Below are 23,859 nucleotides of genomic sequence, written 5' to 3'. Positions count from 1 at the left end.
GTCCAGCTACAGTGGGTTCAAAGACCCCAAGGATGGAAATGGTGAAAGAGATGATCACTACTTTTTCATGAGGAGATGACCCTGAATAGCTTGAGCCTCTCTGTATTTATTTCATTTCAAAGTCACAAAGCACACACTTTTCAGTTTTACTTCCTCAGATATGTTCCCAGAAACTAGATAATGATTCTCTGAAAGATTTTTTTCACAGGTTTTCCTTCTCATTCGCTTTATTTAGCCTTATGACCTCATAGTTAAGCACATCTCTGTGGTCTTTGTGGTTAGCACATTGTGCCTTTTTTTCTTGTCTTTTTTAAAATACATATATTTTATTAATTTATTCATATTATATCTCAATTGTTATCCCATCCCTTGCATCCTACCATTCCTCCCTCCCTCTTGCCTTCCCCCTACTCCCCTCCCCTATGACTGTGACTGAGGGGAACTTCCTCCCCTTGTATATGCTCATAGGGTATCAGGTCTCTTGTTGGTAGTCTGCTATCCTTCCTTTGAGTGCCACCGGGCCTCCCTATCCAGAGGACATGGTCAAATATGGGGCACCAGAATTCATGTGAAAGTCAGTCCCCATTCTCCACTCAACTGTGGGGAATGTCCCCATTGGCTAGATCTGGGTGCACATTGTGCCTTAAGCACCTATCTTATCTGAATCTACTCTGACCAATTCTATATTCTGTCCTGAACAACCATAGTCAAGAAAAGGAAATATATCTGTTGGCACAGGAGATGGTTGACTCTTGTTTTCTGACTGCCTGAGATTCTGATACCCTCATAGATGAATTCTTTGTTCTTGAACTGATGTCGTTATGTTTATGTGTACTCAATCAACTTCTATTCATGCAAAGGCTGTTTTTGAGTCAGAGGATACTATTTGCTTTCTGAGAATAATAATGTGCTTCAAGAGACTTTATGATCTCTATTTTGTCTTTCTTAAAGCTTTTCCTGGGTTTTGAGTTGCTTTAGGAGTCACCATCCCAATCATGTCATGCTTTTTTTTTTTTTTTTTTTAAACAAATCTACCTTAGAATTATTAAGAGATACAGATGAAGTAAAGGAAAAAGCTACCAAGAGCATACATAATGTTGTCCTAGAGAAATGGAATCACCAGGGCCAGTCCCAGGAGAGACAGCCATGGCTGCAGGCTCTGTCACATGGGTCCTTGCCAGGCCTACAGGGGCTTCTCCTCGGGGGCTTCTCACTGGGAGAGCCATCCACAAAGCACCCAGATGCTCTTCCCTGGAACAGAGCCATGGTTTTCACCAAGCACCATCTTACACTGCCTAGTGTGCCCACCTCTAGGAACATTCTGCCCTCACTCTAGACTTTCTTCCTTTTGAATTTTTTTTTGAGACAAGTTTCATTATATAGTATATGTTGACTTAGAACTCAAAGCCTTCCTGCCTCGGCTTACAACATGCCTGGGTTATAGGTGCATGCCATTGTTGCCATTGGCTCCTACCTTCTCAGTGCTTGCATGTGGGTGGCTCTGATCCGTCCTGGGTGCTGGAGTGTTAGAGACTAACTCTATGTCCTAGAAATATGTTGATGTCTATTGTTAACTTTTAGGAAAGAAGGAAAGAGCAAAATGCAACCATTCTTTTCTCTACTGAAACTTCACATTTTAAAACATTTCTTTCCTTTCCTCTCTCAACATATACTGCACTCTTGATTCATGATGAACACCCTGGGGTCTGGGAACTTACAGGAAGAATAAGACACTGATTCTTTTTATTTGCTTCAAATAGTTCACTGTGTACCATTTGTACCCACTTCTTGGTCTTAATTTTAATTTAGACTCATGGCAAAGGAGGGAAGAAAGTTATCCAGACAGATGAGTGGAGGAATGGCTCCATCGAAGAACGCCTTGAGTATGCTCTTGTGAAGGTGAGTGCCAGAGCCTATACTAGAAACCTGGTGGCTCATTATGTCTCCCCTGTGCCATTGCTGACAGTAGTTGGAGCGAGACAGGCCCTAGGCCTTTGATCACTGATTTTTAACTGGAGAGATCTGTTTGCCAGTGCCCTCAGGTCATGTGTTCAGCTTTCATCAGTGGCTGTGGAAGATGCTCTAGATCTCAGTGGCTGCAGTGTACAGGATAGGCCCACATTGTACAGGACTTTCCCAGCCCAGTTAGTAGTTCTGAGGTAAAGAACCCTCCCTAGACCCGGTTTCTTTTGGGTAGTCAGCAAATGGTTCTTGGCCAGCCAGTGGTCTGCTCTTCTACAATAGGTAGAATTTTAGATAAGATAAGTAATATTTTGACCTCAGTTTCTACTTTTTGAGTCCAGAATATTCCGGAATGTTCTATGGCTCTTGAACTTAACTTGTAATTCTTAGACCTTCTGAGAGTCACATATTTTAGTTTGTGGATTATTCATTTGTATCTTACAATTCTTGAAGAGCCTTGGCTTTGGAGGAAGGCTTGTCAGCAAAGGCCAGACAAGTCAGGAGAGGACCGTTCCATGTTATTTTTTTGTTCTTTCTCTCTCTCTTTTTCCATCACTTCCCCCTGGGAGTTGAATCTTATTCTAGTCAAGTAATGTTATAGTGAGAGAAGATATAGTTTTATTTATTTATTTATTATTTATGTGAGACAGGATCTTACAGTATAGCCCTGGGTGGCGTGGGACCCACTATGTAGATCATACTGGCCTTGAACTCCTGAGGTCCACTTGCTGATGCTTCCAGAGTCATGCGCCACCATGCCTCATTGAGCAGATACTGATTTCATGGAGATGTTTATTTATTAGCAAGAGTGAACCTAGACCCTCACACATGATAAGCACGTACTACCACTTCACTGATAACTCAGTTTCCCCATGTACTTACTTCCTATTAATAGCTAGGCACTGTAAATAAAGTCTATCACATTGGTTGTCATAAGAAACATAAAGTTGGTATGTTTGTGATTCTGTAAGTGAGGAAACCAAAACTCAGTCAGTTCCCTGCATTAGTGTTAGAGCCAGGACTCCAACTCTGTCAGGCTGATTCTGAGATTCATGCTCTTAAGCATGTCTGTGGTTCATTCTTTGTTTTAGGCCTTAATATAGTTTTTGTTTGTTCCCATACCCCTACTTTGTTTTCTTTCTTTTCTTTTCAGGGCATTGAAAAGCACATTATTGAAGATACTGAGGAAGCCAGGTTAAACCAGGAAAAATACCCCCGGCCCCTGAATATAATTGAAGGGCCCCTGATGAATGGCATGAAAGTGGTTGGTGATCTTTTTGGAGCTGGCAAAATGTTTCTACCTCAGGTTGGAAAAATAGAAAGCTATCTTAACCAATCCCATTTTCTGTTTTTCTGTAAATAGTCAGTTTGAGAGCATTTCTTAGGTTTCAGTACAGCCTTCTTTGGGTGTATTAGAAGCCAGTCCATCTTTAGTGTGTACAGAGTCAGAAATCTTATAGGCATTCTTAGGCCCATAGTCTGTGTGTTCTGTATTTCCATAACCAACTCTTACTGTGTTTCCTACCCAAGATAAATGTAATGCTAATACTAATATTTGACTTTATAGCTAGTGATCATCCTTAAGAATACATATTTTGAAAGTATATTACTCTTCTAAATAGTGGGCCTTTAAGTGGTATGTTTTAAGTAAAATCAGAACTCATTAGTATAGCAACTACTTAAAGCTATCATTTAACAAATCTTTGCTGAGCATGTGGGTTAGGAGCTCTGAAGCATGTAAAAAGCTTAAAGGGCCTCTTCATTAACCTCGATTTTCAGTGAGTTAAAATCCTTGGGATTTATAGAATGCTGAGGATGAATCTGGTTGAAACATGGAACTTAAAAGATGTGTAGAATTCAGAGATACAGTAAAAGGACTTCAGGCAGAAAAGCAACAATAGCAACAGCAACAAAAACAACCTATGAAGCAAAGGTTCAGAAACAGAAGTTATAATCTTTGGTTTCTGTTTGGTTTTCCTCCTGCTGAGCCTTATTCATCGGCGTTCCCCATGGATCTAATTCTTTATCCTGCTCACTGTAGAAATCTGGGAAGGTCAAACCAGGCATTCTTAATTGGTCCTGGAGCTTCACAGGTCAGCAGTGGCAGTCCTGTGATGGTTTGCTAATGATGCCGGACTCTGCTTTTCTCTAGGTTATAAAGTCAGCCCGAGTCATGAAGAAGGCTGTTGGCCACCTTATCCCTTTCATGGAAAAAGAAAGAGAAGAAGCCAGAGTGCTGAACGGTTCGGTTGAAGAAGAGGCAAGTCATTTAGTCCAGCCTGGAGCCATTTCAGGAGCTGGCCCGGAAGGCTTGTTTTTGTGAGGTCGGGAGCCTCAACAGTAAAGCTTTTAAGCAGTTGGTGCTCTCCTTCCTTCCATACAAGGGCTCAGGGGATTGAACTCAGATCTTTAGGTTTTCATAGCAAGTTCCTTTCCCTCCTGTGTCGTCTTGTTGGCCATCTTCGTGTTTTGGAGGTAGCGGGTTTGCTTTTAGAGAGCTCTTCCCTAATAGTCTTTGGTAAGCCCGTTCATCTTGCTCACTACAGCATCCGAGTCAGCCATGAGCCTTTTTACTTTCTTTAGAACCTTACGAAGTTTAGGCACCTTTGGACCCTAGAATTCTAAATTCTTAACCTAAATTTGCAGTTGGACGAATTAGATGATGCTTGCCCATCATACCTTTCCTTTCCATTTTGTTGTTCCGCTCACTGTACAAAAGAACTATTTCAGAGAAGTAAAAGATGCGCATTCATTCCCTGCACTGGGCTACTTTCAAATTCTGCGGGAAATCTGCAGTCGGCCAACTCCTTTCTCTCTTCCAACTCTTGGCACTGCACCATGGTAATTTCAGAGTTAAAGGTGTGATCTTTAGCCTTAGGACTGTTTCTGTGTGTGGCTGTTGACTCTTTTCAAATGGTAGAACCTATGAGCTTGGTTGAAATCCCTGGGCCTCCTTTGAACTGGGAGTCCCAGAGCTTGGGTCTACAACCTACCCTGAGGTGGTTCTGATATTTATTCCTCTGCCAATACCTGTGTGTCTCTTGAGAGTCACCTGGTTTTCCCTGGTAACCCCCTACCCAAGCTCAGCTGCTTGCCTTATTTGCAGGACCCCTACCAAGGCACCATTGTGCTGGCCACTGTTAAGGGTGATGTGCACGACATTGGCAAGAACATAGTTGGTGTGGTGCTGGGCTGCAATAATTTCAGGTAAGCTGAGATCTCACTTCTTCTAGACCCTTCATATCTAAAGGGTGCTGGGTGAGAGGGATGGAGTAGGGTATGGCCTTTGGGTGAGGCTGGTTGTTTTTGTTTTATAGGTTCCTAATTATATGTCTATTACATATTTGTTAAAGGATACAGAGAATAGGAAGTAATCCTTAGGGGTTAGGAAGACAGGAGGCTTCTTAAGAATCTATTTTGGACACGTGTCCTTTTCCACTCCGCAGACTGCCAGGTTTTAGGCAGGGTTCTTATGAGAGTTGACTACATGGGACTTTCTAGGAAGGCTTTATCTTTAGTAGTCTCACCATCCTCTGTGTCTCTTGGTGGTTATATTACTGTGCTCTAATATCTTTATCTAATATCTAAAAAATCTATATATTCATAAGGGATTTATTAGAGACTTACAGGTGTGGTCCAAGTAGTTCAGCAGTGACTGTTTTGTGACAGAAAGGCCAAGGATCCAGTAGTTGTTTAGTCAGTGAGGCTGGGTGACTCAGCATCTCACTCTTGTGATGGAGCCCAGGAAGGCCTGAGAGAGCTGCTGTTCTTCAGTCCACTTTGGAATCCCAGGGAATTGGGTTCTAACTACTTAGAGTGAGGGCACGCAGACAGAAAGCAATAGCTTTCTTCTCTGTTCTTTAATGTAGGCTGCCACTAATTTTTAGGGTGAATTTTCTGACCTCAAGTGGTCTAAATTTAGGGTGGGTCTCACCTCAAATAATTCAGCTGAGAAAAATCCCTCACAAATACACCCAGCTGCTTTGGTTTTAGGTACTTCTAAGCGTAGTCAAGCTGACAACCAAGATTAGCCATGACAGTGACAATGAAGTAGTTTTTGGAATGATATATGCAGGTGAAACTCCCTTTTGATAGCTCACAATGGATGAGTATTGATGCTGCTGATTTTTCCAGATGTGCTAATGGCTTATGTTAGGTATATGCTAATGAAAAAGTCACTGATCCTGTCCTGGTCTATGTCTGGCCAGCAGTCCTTTGGAGTCATGGGCTGTTTTCCACTGTGCCTTTTCTCTGGCTGAGGAGTCTGCTGATGCTGTGGCTCTTCTCTCTTTTCTGCTGTCAGCCTTCCTGGCCTCTCCTCTCAGCACTTGACCCATCTCTGTCTGGAACACTGATTAGATTCCGTTCAGGAAGCTGGGGACTGGCTGTGTCAGGAGGGCAGCTTTCCCCATGAACAGTCTTTCTACCTGTCTTTCCAGCCTTTGTCCTGAAGACAGCATTCTTTCCTAGCCTTGAAAATCAGGACTGCAGTTTCCACCACCTATTTATTATTCGTTAAAATGTTCTATGATGTCACTTACTTGCCTGAATTGTATTGACGTGCATCAACTTCAACTGTAATGACTCATTTATATTTGAAATTTCCATTGAGAAATAAGTTAGAATATTCAGAAGCATTTTTGATTAGAGAATTAATTACATGACAGTTGATTTTAGATATACTCTCTTAACTGTGGAAAAGACTGTTAATCCCAGCACTCAAATGTAGAGGTGGGTGGATTAACATAGTCCAGGCTTGCCTGGCCAAACACAGAGAGCAAAAGCTTCCTTTTTCCATGTCTTTTGTGTGGGCTGCCACCAGAATGTATGGCCTAGATTAAGGGTGGATCTTCTGACCTCAAGTGGTCCAGATTTAGGGTGGTAGTGTTAGTGTGGGGGGACGAAGGTAAGGGGGGAAAAAACAAAAGCACAGCTAGGTGCTAGACTGGTAGGATGCTTCCATCTAGTGGTAGGATATGTGAATTGCAGGGGCAGCAGCCAGGCAGTGACAGCCATTATCAGGTTCCTGAAAGAGAAACTGTAGTTTAGTTGCGTTTTCTTTCATTTGTACCCACTCCTTTTCCCTTCCCCTCCTCCACCTCTTTCTTCTATTTTTAATTAACAACGAATATATATGTGTATGTGTATAACTTCCCAAGTTACATCACATATATACAATGTATACTGATCTAGCATTTGTCTCCTTACTGACGTGGAGGATTCACCCTTAGTCACAGTTCCTCATCATGCACAGTAGGCTGTTGTGTACAGTACTACCTGCACTGCTGTGGGGCGTGAGACCTCATTTCTTCTGCATAACTGTTGTAGTGCCTGCTGTTTGCCCTTTAACTGTCTGTTCCTCACCCTGTCCAGCCTCTCTTAATTAGTCTTCAGCCTTCTCATACTTTAAAGTCAACTCTTTAAGCTTCTTCACATGAGAGAGAGATCATATTTTCATGTCTGGATTGTTTTACTTAAAATAATGACCATCTGCACCATTTATTTTGCTGCAGATGACAGAGTTCATTCTTTTTATGGCTGAGTAGTATTTCGTTCCCTGTGAATGTTACATTTTCTCATCCATTTATCCACTGATGGTGGCTTAAGTCATCATGCCTTTGTGTGCATAATTTTACTTTACTTAGTGATTTCTTCTGAAGAGGAAAAGAATCATTTTTGTCTATTTTCTAAATTCTGTGTAGTTTAAATTACTATTTGATATCTTTAGTAATTCATGTTTTACAACATATTTTTTATTTGAATCCCAAGTACAATGCATATTAAAGCTCTCTTTTTTATGTGTATGTGTATACACAGGCAAGTACTTGCAAAAGGCAGGTGGCAACTTGCTCAGGAGTTACTTCTGCTTACCATTTGAGTTCCAGGAATCAAACTTAGGATGTCAGGCTTGGTGGCAAACACCTATCCCCACAGAGCCATCTCAGCTCCTAGAGTTCTGTTCTAAACAAGGAGGAAGACCATTGTAAAATTAACATTTTCACACCTTCCTTCCTTCCTCCTCACCTTTTCCCCACCCCCTACACAGGGTCTTACTGTGTAGTCCAGGGTGCCCTGCCCTGAACTTGAATTCTTCCTATCTTAGCCTTCCAAGTGCTGGGATTGCAGGTGTGTACCACCAAGCTTAGCTAATTTTTTCATTTTTCTTTTTTTTAGTCTCCTATGGCAGGAAACAGTAATGTGTCGAGGAAAGGTCTACAGACATGGGATAGACACTACTTACAGTGAGCAAGGTGTAGTGAAGGAAGTGGGAGAGTGGGAGGAAACGAGTAGAAGTGACAGGGAGTAGCAGGAGAGGTGGGGAAGGTGGAAGCAACACAGAGCAGGGGTGGACCTAGTCATACCCTCCTCTAGGCCGCAGGGTCCTCATGGATGTTTAGCTGGTCGTGGCCCTGAACCGTCATGGTCTAGGATCTGCCTTGGCTGCAATTCCCTGCATCTAGCTTGATAACACTAATTTATTTATTTTTTTCAAACCAAATCTCCAGTGTCCCCAGAAATGCTTCTAGTTGTTTGGTTTTAGTGGACACTTTAGTGACACACTAAAAATGCTTCCACTTGAGCACTTGGCACAGAGCTTCCGTTTTTCAGGCATTCAGGAGGGTCATTTGTGTGCCCTTGAAGATGCGGTGGGACTGCCTTAGTGCTAGATTGGTACTCAGGCTGGGAGTGGCTGTCTTGTAAAACCCTGTGCTTTCTGTGTGTAGAAAATTAGAATTATTTCAGTCATTTCCCAGCAAGATATTTTGATGGCAGGTTAGGAAGTAGCAGGTTGACATTGCTTCTCTCAGTCTCCCTGCTTGCTGTTCTCAGTCTGTTTCACTGACCACTGCTTACCACCCTTCTTCTGGTTCCTCCTTTTCTGAGCATCCTCAAACACAGCAATGTGTTCAGGCTCAGTCCTTGGGTTTCTCTGATGAGGGCGGTGCTTCCTAACCTGTCCTCTTCCTTCGCATCATTGGGCATCTTGAGACTCAGGGCTGCTGGAGAGTAGGTTTGGGCTCAAGTCCTACATTTCCAGGGAGTTGTCTGGTAGCATTGGTGCTTCAGGTACAGAAATCCCCAAGTACTAAGGCCCAGGATAGGGTCAGCCACATCATCTATCCGGTATCTTTGCCATTCTGGAAAGACCTCAGTGTCTTCATGTGGATCTCTCTTCCCAGACTCCAGGCATACATACATACATGTTCATGTAACTGCCTAAAAGGCTCCATTTGGATTGAAATTGCAAACTAATATTTTGAAAATCAAATTAGTAGCTGTCATCTTAAAAATATCTTCCAGACTCATCCCTGTTTTAAAACACTGCTCATACCAAACTCTTTGGTGTTCCTGGCTTCTCTTCTCACAGCTTTATGAATCAGTGAGTTTATTTTACAGTGTTGACAGGGTGTGGCCAGCTCACCACTATACTGCTTCCATGCTGGGTCAGACCATTGCTGTGTGATGTCTGGGCTTGTATAGCAACCTAACCAGTCTCTGCTTCTTCATTCTGCTTTTCTGATTAGGAGTGAATCTGGTTGACCAGAACCAGTCATACTCTTCTATTCAACCCCTGAATAAGTGACTTCTCTTACCAGGAGAGTTACAGCTCTTGCCCTGGTCTACAAGCTCTATCTTTTTTTTGGGGGGGGGAGGGGTTGTAGTCTGAGAGCTGCTGGGATCCTGTTCTGCCTGTGAAGTCACAATCTCTGAGAAATACAGGCCAATTTTTAGTTGGGCTCAGTTGAAAAAAGTGGGGGTTCCATTGTGATGGTGGCCTCCCTGACCCTCTGCTGCTTTGGTTGTGTAGTGTGTAGTTCTTTTCTCTACAACCCTCTCCTTTCTGTTTCTGCTCAGCCAGAGCAGTCACCTCGATTTTCCTCATGCATGTAAGCTGTACCTGAGAGTAATAACATAAAACAGGAGCGAAAAGTGAGAGAAAGATAATTGTTGTTGTTTTTTCTGTCTCTCTCTTTCTTTTTTCTGTCATTGTTCTCATGATTTTTAATCAGATTTAAGAACATAATACAGGGCTTGAGAGATGGTTCCGCTGTTAAAGGCTAGACTCACAACGAAAGTCAAAACTATAGTACAGTGTTGTAAATAATCAGCTTCGAGGAACATTCCTTTTTGTCTTGATTTAGAAGCTCTTTGCTCTTTTGCCTAGTTTTATATTCAGCAGTATATACTTAGTTACTTAAACAAAAGATCTTTAGTGACCAGATTTTCTTCATATATTAAAAAATAAAAGTACTACCAGGTGGTGGTGGCGCATGCCTTAATTCCCAGCACTTGGGAGGCAGAGGCAGGCAGATCGCTGTGAGTTCAAGGCCAGCCTGGTCTATAAAGTGAGTCCAGGACAGTCAAGGCTACACAGAGAAACCCTGTCTCAAAAAACAACAACAACAAAAAAGTACCTGAGGGGTTCTCTGTCACCACCTCCAGCATCTGTTCGCTATTGGTTAATACTAACAGAGCCCAGTATACTTGTTAACTTGAAACTGCCTCATTTTTTTGTTGAGGGTTCCATAATGTTAGTTAAATCAAAACCAAAACAAACCTCTTATAAGAAAGAATACAGGAGCAAGATACAAATCTATCCGCAGAAGAGGCCATGCAATCAGAATGATAAGCAAGCCTGCTTCCCACCTCAGTGTGCAGCACTTACTGTTGGCAGCTGGGATTATGCTCTATATTCTTAAGTGAACTAAAAAAAAAAATTAAGCATTTTGTTTGATTCATTTAATGCATGAATTTTACTGTGTAGCCCTGAAGCAGGATCTTGGAAGTTGCTAGATATAGCCCAGTCTGGCTTCTAAGTCATGGCAGTTCTCTTTCCTCAGCCTTTAGCGTTCTGGGATATACCATCACATCTGTCAGTTTTGGTTTGTTTTTAGGAATTTCTGACAATAGAATAATTGGAAACACATGCTCTAATTTTTAAATAATTTAACAGATAAAATGTTAAGATAAAACACACACACACACACACACACACACACACACACACACACACACTGGGAACTCTCTCAACATAACATGGAAGAATAATAGGTAGAACATCTCTAGAGTGTTCCTAGTTTCTAAGAGCTTCAGGATGTATACTTTTTCTGAAATTCTTTGGCATTATTCCTTCCTTTCTAAAAAAAAAAAAAAAGAGTTATTATTTTACTTATGTGTATGTGCTTGGGTAGCCTTGGGGATGAGAAGAGAGCATTACATTCCCTGGAGCTAGAGTTGCAGGGGGTTGTGAGTCAGATTAGGGTGCTAGGGTTTGAACTATGGTCCTCTGCAACAGTAGCAAGGGCTTTTTAACTCCTGAACCATTTCCCTAGACTCTGCTCACTATTTGGCTCAGTGCTTGTCCTTCAACTCATGTGTGTCCATCAGAGTTGCTTTCCTACTTGAGACTTGCTGACCTGTCTTGGTGGGTGGTGCTTCTCAGTCGCTCTCTCTTCCCACCTTTGCCTTAAGTACAAGCTCTGCCCAGCACCTGCTCTGCATGTGCAGGGGCTGGCGTCTTCCTCTCTCCCGGCTCCCACCAGCACTCTTTTTGTCCTGAAGAGATAAGGTAATGGATTTTGTGTTAGTTTCTGATTCATATCCCAGCTCTACTGCCAGTTGAGTGATGGGAACCTTGCCTTATCTGATGCCTTTTTCACTTAAATGGGTCTGGGGTAGTACTTATGGCACAGAGTTGAGGTGAGGGTATAGAGTGCCACTCAACAATCACAGCATACTGGTAGATGAATGGGGAAAAGAATGCAGTGTGTCAGTCAGCTCTCTGTCACTGTAGTAGATACCCAAGAGAACTTATAAGAAAGATTTATCTTGGCTTATAATTTTAGAAATTTTAGCCTCTTGCTGGTCCTGTTGTGTTTGGTCCTCAGCAAACAGCAAATCACGATGAGAAGTGCCGGGTTAAAGCCTCATAATGCCTGGGATGTGAAAAAGAGAAAGGAAAGCTCTGGGATCCTGCTTCAAAAACACAAGAATAAAGATGAATAAAATGCCAACCTGAGAGCTAAGCCTTCAAAATACTGGCCTTTGGGGGCAGATTTTAGATCTAAACTGTAGCATGTAGTTCATTCATAAAATAGAATATTTTTCTCCTTAAAAAAAAAACCTAGGATGGATGACCTTTGATACTGTGGTTCCAGTTTACACCAGAGCAGCATTTGGTGGCTAAAATTAAAATGTTTGTTTCAGGTTTGTCTTTCATGGGCTCTTGCTAATTTTCTCACATCTCATTTCTTGCTTCAGAGTTATTGATTTAGGAGTTATGACTCCCTGTGATAAGATACTTCAAGCTGCTCTGGACCACAAAGCAGGTACTGTGCCATGGTCTTCTGGGCGTGGCATTCAGCATCACTCCCCTGAGAGTCTGTTGTTTGGCAATGGTAAAACCCAGCTCATGTCGGGTCTGAGGGACATCTAGGCAGCAGCTTCAGTGCAGGTTGTTGGGGCTTGAAAGAAGTATGTGAGTGTCCATGGGTCTCCTGAGCTCTAGGGGTGGAGTGGACTGGCTTCTTAGAAGAAAATAGTTGCGTTGGATTTCCCTCCTATATATAGTTGTGTTTATGGTAAAGTCTGAGGTAATTTTGAATTAAATATAATTTTTATTGTGTGGCTTCCTAAATCTATTAAAAATGTGTTACTACAAATGTAAGACACACTTCTTATTACCCTAAGCAAATAGTAAATTCCTAGAATTAGAAATTGACATATTAGGTTTTCTAATGTTCAGTACTTTAAAAAGCCATCTTCTTTTTCTCTCTTTTTCATTCTCACTGGTCAATTTTTTTTTCTCTTTTGACGATAGATATAATCGGCTTGTCAGGACTCATCACTCCATCCCTGGATGAAATGATTTTTGTTGCCAAGGAAATGGAGAGGTTGTCTATAAAGATTCCATTGCTGATAGGAGGAGCAACTACTTCAAGGTAAGTGAGCAACGAGCAGCTTTTTACTCACTTTAAATCCTGTCACTGTGCTTTAAGACAGTGGCTAATCTGCCGTGTTCTCCTTTTGCTCATCAGACTCCTTGTTGCACAAACTTCTCTTTCTTCTCTTGGGGAAGTGTCAGAAGGCTTCTGGAACCTGCTCTGGGAAACATTTGTGATTCCTTCCCCTTGTCCTGTTTTGGATTCTGTCTTCTTACAGTTCTTTTCTTTAATCCTCTCATCTTTTAGGCAGCTCCTAAGAATTAAAATGTACTCTGAACTCTCTTGAAATGTGACTGAATAGCAAAACTGGTGTTCTTTTGTTTTGTTGTTTCAGAAAGATGTTGCTTGTACTCCTGCCTACTCTGTTGAAGCAGGAGTCTGGCTAAGTAATTATAAGTTCCCTTGAAGATACTCAAATCTTGTAATAATTTGAGCTAGACTAAAGGAAGTGAGTAGGAAGTCGCTTGGGGGAATTGTTCCTGAGAGGGGGACTTAGAGTTAACTTGAGGATAAAAGGCATAAAGAAAATGCTCCCATGGCGTCATATGGTGGTGTCTGGTTTAAGCTCTTCCTGGGATCAGGGTCATGCTGAGAGACACTAGGCTTCTGCAGCATTTCCTACATCACAGACACTTGATGGTTGGCAGGGGATAATAGCAAGCTGGAGTGTTGAACTTGGTAGTCTCACGTTGTGCAGTGTTTTGTTCTTTCCTAGTGCAAAAGTGAAATAGTATTCTGATGACAGACTGTTCTAGGACTCCTCAGAGAGTGAGGTATTTATTTTAAGGAATTGGCTCATGTGATTGTGGGACTCGAAGGTCTGGAATCTGTAAGCTGAAGACTCAGGCAAGAGCTGCTGTTGCTTTCCCAAGTCAGAGGACAGTTTTTAGGCAGAAGTTCTTTGCACAAAAGGCAGGGGAAAATGAGGTTGCTTTCTATTTTTTCTGCAGATCTTTAGCTGCTTGATGAGGTTAGTCCACACTATGGAGGATAACCTACTGTGTCTACAGACTTAAATGTTTATTATATCTAAAAGTATCCTCAGAGCTACATTTGGACTGCATGCAGTACCACCAGAAACTGAGTAGTGTGGTATTCTCAACTTTACACACAGAATTAACCATCATATCATTTATAATGTGAATGGAGTTTTCACAGCTAGCAAAATGTTTACATCTTTATCCATTAATTACTTTTCATACTAAAATGACTTGACAGTTGACCACTGTTGCTGATATTAGAACACTGGATTTGTTTTCCATTAGGGGCTTACTTCTTAGCCGAGTGGCAGAATTACTCTTTACTGGATCTGATTGGCCACTGATAAACAGGATTTTTAGTTTGTTTTCTTTTAGAGCCTTGTGCTTGCTAGGCAAGATCTCTCTCACTGACTAAACTATGTCCCCAGCCCCTAAAGGGGCTTCCAGTCTTTTCTTCTCTACTTTTGAGACAAGCCTCACTCAATTGCCTAGTCTTGAACTCACTCTAGGCCAGGCTGGCCCTGAATTTACAGTCCTCCCTCTCAGCTTTCAAGTAGCTGAGATTATAGGTCTGGACCACCATGCCTGGTCGATAACTTGGGTTTCATGAACTTAACTTGGACTTTTGCTTGTGTGGAAAGTGGCCAGAGGAGCTATGGATTGGTGTCAAAATACTTTTTAAAAATGTGATTATGTAATTAATATAACAAATCTCAATATTCGGAGTTGTGTACCTGGGACACTGGATTCATAATTAAAATATTTTTATATCATAGTATGCTTCATTAAGATCAGGAGTTTACTACTTGTGTCAATTTGACATTGACTTCGTGGTCCATTTTATTATATGAGCTACCAGACAAGAATACATTCCTCCTTAGACCCTGGTTGCTTCTCCTCAGATGACTGAGGGTTCATCAGGGCTTGATTTGTTTTCCAGAGATCTGTGGTTTCATGACACAGATCTCTGAGGTGATAAGCTGTGACTTCTCCAGTAGTAGCATAAACCAGACCTGTGCTTCCAAGACATTTGAGTACAAAGTATGACCATCCAGTGAAGGCGAGCGGTCAGAGGTGGGTGGGAATATACTTGGAGTGTCCTCCTTAAATGTATTTGTAAGAAAACCAGCTGTTGCATGGGTGAAGTGGTATCACATAGAGAAACGTCATGGAAATCTGGCCTTGTTATGGGCAGAGCTTCACAAGGGTAGACATTCTGCAAGATAAATTTAACTAATGTATAGCCAATTACAACAAAATAGGTTTTACAATGCTTGATTTTTAATTTAACAAAGTCAACGTTGCTCTAAGGTAGAAAGGGTTTTCTGAGTGTGTTTGTGTGTATTTCATTGCTCAGGAGTAAGGTAAATGATTTTGCTTTCTTCTTTGCATTGACCATAAGCTTTCCATGTGGAGGCTTAGAATGTAGGGGTGTGTATAGGATTTCATGACATCCATTTGGAAGCTGTTCTTACCTCTGATCCATCCTGATTTCTCCATCTTTATTTTTTTCCTTGCTTTTTAGAAAATTGTGTGTGTGTGTGTGTGTGTGTGTGTGTGTGTGTGTGTGTGTCTGTCTGTCTGTCTGTCTGTCTGATGGTCAGAGAACAACCTTGTGGAGTTGGTTCTCTTGGGTGTGTGTATGCCATGGTGTGCATGTAAAAGTTTGGAGGACAAGGGTTTGGTACCATGTGGGTCCGAAGGATTGAATTTATGTCACTGTGCTTGGCAGCTGGTGCCTTTGGGTTCCAGGGATTGAATCTAGGCTGTCAGGTTTGTGCAGTAAGCGCACAAAGCACTTACTGACTGAGTCTTCTCACAGCCTTGTTAAAGCACTGGCCATGCAGTTAAGACTAGGCCGTGATATGAAATAAGAGATTATAGTACACTTCAACTGAGGGAAAGAATATGCAAATACTTGATTTAGGAGAAGGAAAGAGCAGGAAGCACATGGTGGAAACTTCTGTAAGCCCATGTTCTCCATCTTCAGACCTCACTTTACCATGGAAGGGAGGCTATGTATGTTTCCAGTTCTCACTTTAATTTTGTATATTTCTTAATGAAATTGTCTATATATAGCCTACACTATTGCTATAAGCACCTAGCAGTCAGGACGATACGTTTAACATGTTAAGTGTGATATTTAAGAATTAAAGGTAACAGCCTTTAATTCCCAGTATCTATAAGTTAAAGTTTGCCAGTAGGCTCTTTAGGGCTGACCAAATGTCAGTATGAAATTTTTTTTTGCTTCAGTATTTTGTTTTAATTAGTTGATTCACTTTTGTCATCCTAGGGATTAATTGAACCTAGGGCATTCTGCCTTGTAGCCAGTTATACTGCTTAGCTATATCCTTAGCCTCTTTTTATTTTATTTTTTGTTGAGTTTCAGGCCTGGGGTTTCTTTTTATAACTAGAAGGTAGGTGGAGGCCAGTGGTATAATGTCTCTCTCAAAGAGGAGGCAGCAGTCAGATCTGTGTCCTGTGCCCTCTGCCTGGTTCCTGCTTCCCCAGGGTGTGGCTGGTTTCCAGCTCATTTGGAGGAAGGCATTTGACCTTGATGAGAGTAGGGTGTGACTGCCAGGGACTGGTTCCTCCCTTGGCTCAAGCAGGCCTGGGCTGGGACTCACTCCTTGTTGGTAGACAACTAAAAACTAACCTTTCTCATCTGTCAGACTCCCTTGGAGCCTAGGCCTATCAGTTTATAACATTTCACCTTGTTTTCTCATCTCCAGGTGGGGAAAAGTCACTCTTAGTTTATGAGGGAAATCTGGAGTTCAGTATTATAAGTAGGTACCTGAGTCTGTCTCTTGAACACAACATAGAAACATATTGTCTAACAGTTCTGAACAAGAGTTGTCTGAGTAAGGTGCTGTCATCGCTGATGGGCATGCTTTTTCTTCTTGACTCTTATTTCCAGAACCCACACAGCAGTTAAAATAGCACCTCGATACAGTGCACCTGTAATCCATGTCCTGGATGCATCCAAGAGTGTGGTGGTGGTGAGTGTGGGGATGTCCTTTTATTTTACATGTGTCGTAAAGAGAGAACAAAGAAAGCATTAGAGCCAAGGCATCACCCAAGATCCATTTTGTTTTGGTCAGGTTTACTAAAGAAATGTGAAGGAGCAGGCTAGAGTTCTTGGTATGCTGCTGCAGTGTTTGCCGAGCTGGGAGTGAACCCTGTGAGCACGTCGTGTGCTTTCAGGGATGTTGACAGAACTGAGCAGCGGCTGAAGGATGGCACCAAGATGCTTTGCGCTTGGACATCTATCTGACCAGATTGACAGATGCCTTTCATTTACAAATATGAGTAGTTTTCTTTGATCATTGCCAGAATTAACTGGAATGGTGGGTTTTTAAAGTGACATTGTTCCAGATGTAAGAACTTGATAGGGCCAGCTCAACCAGAAAGCAGAACAGTCTCAAGATAATCAAAACCCAGAGTAATAGGTAGTTTCTCAGTGAAAATAACAAAACCTTGCCCATGTGTCTTTCTCAGCCTTTGTCCTCCAGTTAATTCTGATTGCCATCTCATGTGTTTGCTGAATAATAGGCTACAACAGCAGAGGGATGTCTGAGAAGACCACATGGTCCTTCAGTTTCCAAGTCATTCACCTAGAAGCTCAGTGTAAGATAGAAAAGAGCTAAGCAACCCACTCTGTCTTAATCCTGTTGGTAGTTTTCAGTGAAGAACATGGCTTGACAGTAACAGCGATCTTCGTAGGGGACGAAATCTACTGAAGGGCCTGGTGATCTGGGCACCTCTAGTATCATCACACAGACTGGATGACAGTGAATAAGTTTCTGAGCCATCTTCTGAAGGAACATTTCAGATCTGTGTATTTATGTGTGTGGTGTTTATACAGTAACCACTATTGAGTGAGGGTGTCTTTGCACGGGGTGGGGTTGGTGGCAGAGCCATACAATACCACAGTATGCATATGGAGGTCAGGTGGGGATTGACTCTCTTCTTCTACAGCGGCTCCTAGGAATTAAAGTCAGGTTGTTAGAGCTGGCAGCAAACATCTCGGCCTGCTGTGCCATCTCCCTGGCCTCTGTGGAATTTATCTTCCTTTGCTGCCCTATGGCTGTTAAACTTTATCTTGCATTTCAGTGTTCTCAGCTGTTAGATGAAAATCTGAAAGATGACTACTTTGAAGAAATACTGGAAGAATATGAAGATATTAGACAGGGACACTATGAGTCTCTCAAAGTAAGTGAGCAGGTCTTTGCTCACTTCATATCAGAGTGAGCCATGGTTTTAATGGGCTTTATTGACTGTTTTGTGGAGTTCTTTGAGAGAGGTCTATTTTGTAATTCAAATCTGAGTTCTTTGGTATCTAAATTCCTGGTGGGTTTTTTTTGTTTTTTACTTTTGTTTTTGTTTTGGTTGTTACAATGAATTTTAAGTAGGACATGGACCTGCATACCTATAATCCCAGCACTTACATGGGGGCAAGGGGGCTACATATGTGTCAAAACACTGGGATTTTTTTTCCTGTGTTGAGCCAAACATTTGGGATCCTCCATAGGTGTTAGGCTCTATGCCAGACACCAGACCTATGAGAAAGAGTAAAACATGAGCTCATAGACAGCCCAAAAGTATGAGATAAATCATTTCAAAATGGTATTCTCAGACTCTTTCCTGATGGGAAAAATAAAATAAAATGGAGGCTTTAACCAGGTCGTTCTCCAGCTTCTCCTCTCCTTACTGGCCCAACCTTGTCTGCTATTCAGAATAATGTGTCAGGAATGATCCCCTTGAGGCTTCAGGAGCTCCATAGTTACCCTCCTGGGTCATGGTGCTCTGCTTTCCATCTTTGCATGGGGCGTTAGGAGAGCTGCTAGGAGTGTGAACATGACAGTAAACAGCTGGCTTGTTTCCGAGGTGCCTGTGAGCCCCCATGTTGCTTCTGCCTTCTTTCCACTCTCCTGCCATCGGCCTGCAGCCAACAGTTCCTCCACTCTACCCTGGTCTGGTCCTCAGGGTAGCTGTGGCGGGGCAGGTAACTCCAAGACCACACATGTCCTGAAAGAGCTGGTCAGGCCTATAGGGTCACAACCACAGTGTGAGGCTAATAAACACTTGTCACTCTTCGCGTCTCCTACCCTGCTGGCAGTGTGAAGCCATATTGGATGGGAAAAAGGACAAAGATTTTCCTTTAAAAACTTGTTCATTTGGTTATTTCTCTTGTTTGGCTTTCTTGGTTGTGTTTTTATCGTAGAGAGAGAAAAGCTAAGAGATTCTGACTAAATAACTACTTTCTTCAACAGGAGAGAAGATACTTACCCCTAAGTCAAGCCAGAAAACATGGTTTCTACATTGATTGGCTGTCTGAACCTCACCCAGGTCTGTGGCTGTTGCTGGAGACAGCTAAGTGTGATAACTGACAATGTCTGGGGTCTGGGATATATTTGCAGTTACTTGGCTACCATTGAACCTGCAGTAAGCAATTCTCAGTTGTGTGTAGTAAGGAATCACCCTAAAGATTGAAAAGAAAGTAGATAGGAAGACCTGTTGAGTGCCACCCACTGCTGTGAGATGCATTCACCATGGGTTACTGAGTCCTTTGGATGACTGTTGATTGTTTACTGTCTCCATTTTATTTGAAGACACTGGAATTTCAGTGACAACCTGAGTGGTTGTCAGGCTTGTCTTCTGTAGCCTCACTCCTTCTCTGTGCTATACTTGAGTGGGCCTCCTCAGCCAACCTGAGTTGCATGCAGTATAAAGGACTGACTTGGAATGTCTGAAATATAAAATAACTTTGCATTCATGGGTCTTGAAAAGCTCTGCAGCAAAGCTGGATCTCTTTTTACTTTTTTGTTCTGTCTCTGGATGCTTTCCTTTTAATTTCTGTTATGTAGTTTCTTCCTTTTTTATTTCTAGCTACCTTTATTACTTCACATAGGTGTTCACAAGGGAATAATATGTGTAAGATGTTTTGACAGGTTCAGAGAGACATGAGGTACAAATGCAAAACCGAGACAGGGTGAAGTGGGGTTCTGTTAACGGAATCCATACTTCCAAGGTAACATGTGGAATCAGCTTTCAGTGCTCATGACATCTGTGTTCCTCAGATGCTCTGCAGAGTTGGGGGATTAATTTGGAAATGTAGGTGTGCTCAGTTCTAATTTCATTCCTGCTGGCTAATGTGTGGTTTAGTGAAAAGAATGCCAGATTGGGAGCTGGGAGCCAGGGTGCTCCCTACTTGGCTCCTGGTTCTCATTCACTGTGTGACCTTGAGTGTCTGCTTTCTCCATTCGACAAGCGCTGATGTGTAAAGGGGAATTACTTTATGGAAAATAAGATAGCAACGTGAAAACCTTTGAAGAAATAGAAGTCACTACAACAGAGTCTATGCTGTGGTTATTCACTAGCCTTTACTCTGACGTTGGTCTAGAGGCACCGGGGCAAGTCATACATCCAAAATATATTTTGTTAGAAACGATCCTTGGAAGGCCCATGATGCCTGATAGTGGTGGAGATACTTCCTGGGTTGGCTTTTTAACCATCATATGGTGCATCACTAGGTTCTACCCTGCTGCCTGAGGCATATGGGTTCCCAAGGTATGACCTTTACATGTTTTGAGGATTCCCAGTTGTCTTCAGGAAGCTGTAGGAAGTGAAATCCAGTAAGAAAGGTCTGTGGGGGGAAGGGGATGCGCTCTCCATGCCTGGGAAGTTAAGAGTCTGAAAGCAACCCTGGAACTCAGCATGAAGCTTGATCAGTGGTAGCCCTGCCCTCAGCACCTCCACAGCTACAGGTCCTGCCTGTCTCTAGCAAGAGAGAGAGACTTCTTTAGTCTGGGGTTTCAGTGGCCTCTCTTCAGTTTCTCTCCATTAACAAATAAACCTACAGGATGGTGGTTAAAAAGAAGGGCAGTCCTGAGTGGCAGGAAGATGGCAGGAAGATGGGGGAGAGTCACTGCAGTGCAGGAAGGCAGCGACTCCCGCTCAGGTCAGAATCCTCTCCCTTTGCTTCCTGAGAGGCTGTGTTCTTCAGAGCAGCTGCTGACAGTAGAACAGCGAGTCCTTGCATGCCTAGTCACAGGGAGACATGGGCACTTGGAGTTGGCAGTAGCACTGGCCCCTTGGTCCCTGGCCCAGTATCCATGTGGCATTGTGTTTTTGATGTCCTGAAATGTCTGGAGCACACCCCGCCTAGAGTCCCCTCAATTATGTATGTTATGATATGTTTCAGACTTGAGGTGTAGAGGATAATTTCTGAACACCTATGTATTTCCATTATCTAATCTAAGAAATAACTTGTGACTTGCTTTTTTTCTTTTTTAAAAAAGAAATCAAAGTATTCATAGTGTCAGTCCCATATTTGTCCCTCCCTTGCAGAAGTATCCACAGTTTGGAGTTTGGGACTTCATTTGTATATTTTTTCTTGAGCATGGTGGGGATGGAAGGGTTGGGGGAAGAGTTTCCAGCATGGGATAGTCAGTCAGCTGCACGGGAAAATTCCTTCTCCATGGTAATTTAAAGCTCTGCTCTTGGCAAGACAACTCCATGGGTGACAGAAGGGAGGCAGACGTGGGAGTGAGCTGCACACTGAAGAGCAGGGAAGGACACCTCAGTGTCTGTCAGTGTGAGTGCGCTCTCTCCCAGCTGGTGTGGCCTTGACAGCTGTGCCTCTCTCCTCCAGTGAAGCCCACATTTATTGGGACCCAGGTGTTTGAAGACTACAATCTGCAAAAGCTGGTGGACTACATTGACTGGAAGCCTTTCTTTGATGTCTGGCAGCTCCGGGGCAAGTACCCGAACCGAGGCTTTCCCAAGATCTTTAATGACAAAACAGTAGGTTAGTAAGGCCTTGCTGCCTGGTGCTCAGGCTGTAGTGTTGTGACTGTGAGGTGGTTGGAGGGGATGGCTGAGTGTTTAGTTTGTACGGGATATAGCTGCTTCTATATTGCTCACCCATCCAACCTCCACAGGAGCATCTCATTGTTTGCTGGCCCTTATTATGTCAGATAAACTTAGCTTTTTATCCACTAGTCTTTAAATACATGTGCTTACCAACATCAGTTACATACGGGTCTCTGCTAGACACAGAGGCAAACAAGATAGCCTGTGACTTAGCTCCTGACTCACTGGTGCAGCACACAGCCCTGGGTTTGCCCTAGGCTGATGCTGGGCTCTCTATGGGCTCAGCCTGGGATCCCACTCACCTAAGAAGAGGGGCCAGAATTCTGACAGGAGGTGAGAGTGGGCTTCCTGCAGGTGGAGCTCGTGGGGATTACTGAGGCTGGGTCTAGGGATAGGAAGCAAAGTAAAGGACATTTCAAACAGAAGGAAAGTGAGAAGCCTTGGGCATGGGTGCCCATGTGGGCAACTGCAGACACTGAGAGTTAATGGGAACTGATAGAGGGTGTCTCAGAGTTGGTCTGGCGTCTGCCATTGCAAGTGCTGAAGCTATCCAGGTGCAGCACCGTCTAAGAGGATTTGGGCCGCACATCACTGCTCACCCTGTCTCACCCACAAATATCACTCTGAAGTTAATGTTGTTGCATGTGGAATGCCAGTTCTTGCCCTCTTTCTGACAAGAGGTGCCATAGATTTAGCTTCTGCATTCTACTAACTGGGGAAATATAAACAGATTGAGCTAGAGAATGTGCGCTGAGGGGGTTCATTTCATGGACCCACTAGCTGCTATGCACTCGGCTTCAGGCTGTGCCTGTGGACACCCGAGAGTCTTTGTGAGGATAGAGATGTGGTAGTGGAAGGAGAGGTAGCAGTGTTTTAAAAAGAACTGTTATATGAGGTTATTATTGGTATCTATAAATCAACTCTTCTTATATATTTAATAGGCGAAGAAGCCAGAAAAGTATATGATGATGCTCAGAATATGCTGAACATACTGATTAGTCAACAGAAACTCCAGGCCAGGGGTGTGGTTGGATTCTGGCCAGCACAGAGTGTTCAAGATGACATCCACCTGTATGCAGAGGGGGTGGTGCCCCAGGCTGCAGAGCCTGTAGCCACCTTCTATGGGCTGAGGCAGCAGGTACGGAATGGAGTGTGTGTGGACAGTGAGTGGACTGCTTGCACTTTGAGGTTTGGGAACTAGACAAATGTCAGTGAGAATTAGGAGTCTGCACCACTTCACCCTGAAACAGCCCTCCAGAGGCCTGAGTCCTAGGAGAGAAGGCACCAACATGGTACCCATGAGGTGTGGTAGGGGTTTACTGTAGGATCTGCAGAGAGACAAGGAACGGTGCTGCTAGCCCCGCTGTCACACTTCTCCGTCTTTTGGTCCCTTTATCTCTTGAAACGAGAGGTATTTACTTTCTCCAACAGTTGCTTTTCATCTGAGTGTGCTATGAAAGACTGTTATGTGGCTTACTGTCTCAAGGGAAGTCTGGTGACGACAAATATCTCAGAATGTCCACCCTGCCAGAGGTTCTAAAGAGGGAGTAAGACAGATGTAGCGTAAGTCTTGCGTACTGCTGTTGTCACGTACTTATATCTCTGTTTCACAGAGGAGAAAGCGTGGACAGAGGAGCTGGCACTGAGTGAGCTTTGTGTACAGAGCCGAGCCCCCTTGGGGGCACCCTGGCTGTACTTATTAAAAAAAAAAACAGTTCTCAGTGCACACCTGCTTTTTTGTTCTGTTTTGTGGTTCCCCTCCCTCCCTCCCCTTCCTGGGACAGGGTTTCTCTGTGTAACCTCACTCTCTAGACCAGGCTGTCCTTTAACTCAGAGATCCACCTACCTCTACCCCCAAGTGCTGACACGCAGCACCGCCACCCGACATACCTTCTGTTTTTTGTTTTTGTCTCTCCTTTAAAAATGCAGGCACTGTGCAAGGACTTTAGCTCCTATAGACGCAATTATCTCAGTCAAAAATTGGAGCTAGAATTTAACAATTTGCAGTAAATTACCTTTTTTGTTTTACTAACATTTTTAGTAATTTAAAATTGCTAGTGTTGCCTTTTATCAGAATGACAGGGTTTTTATAGTAA

At 42.9% G+C, this 23,859-nt stretch overlaps 1 protein-coding gene across 1 annotated transcript in view; it reads left to right on the top strand.

The window, feature by feature from the left end:
* The window catches only part of Mtr (5-methyltetrahydrofolate-homocysteine methyltransferase), a 70,012-nt gene that overhangs the window by 40,536 nt on the left and 5,617 nt on the right, over positions 1-23,859 (top strand). The window contains exons 18-28 of the mRNA XM_051151478.1: positions 1,810-1,899; positions 3,116-3,268; positions 4,115-4,222; positions 5,069-5,169; positions 12,226-12,293; positions 12,785-12,905; positions 16,806-16,887; positions 18,002-18,100; positions 19,162-19,237; positions 21,543-21,698; positions 22,705-22,901. Of these exons, the coding sequence (XP_051007435.1) occupies positions 1,810-1,899; positions 3,116-3,268; positions 4,115-4,222; positions 5,069-5,169; positions 12,226-12,293; positions 12,785-12,905; positions 16,806-16,887; positions 18,002-18,100; positions 19,162-19,237; positions 21,543-21,698; positions 22,705-22,901 (1,251 nt within the window). The remainder of the gene's footprint in view (positions 1-1,809; positions 1,900-3,115; positions 3,269-4,114; positions 4,223-5,068; positions 5,170-12,225; positions 12,294-12,784; positions 12,906-16,805; positions 16,888-18,001; positions 18,101-19,161; positions 19,238-21,542; positions 21,699-22,704; positions 22,902-23,859) is intronic.

Source organism: Acomys russatus, chromosome 9 (genome assembly GCF_903995435.1).
Source record: "Acomys russatus chromosome 9, mAcoRus1.1, whole genome shotgun sequence".
Taxonomy (NCBI): domain Eukaryota; kingdom Metazoa; phylum Chordata; class Mammalia; order Rodentia; family Muridae; genus Acomys; species Acomys russatus.
Note: the sequence above shows the minus strand (reverse complement) of the source record. Positions and strands in the feature narration are given on the sequence as shown.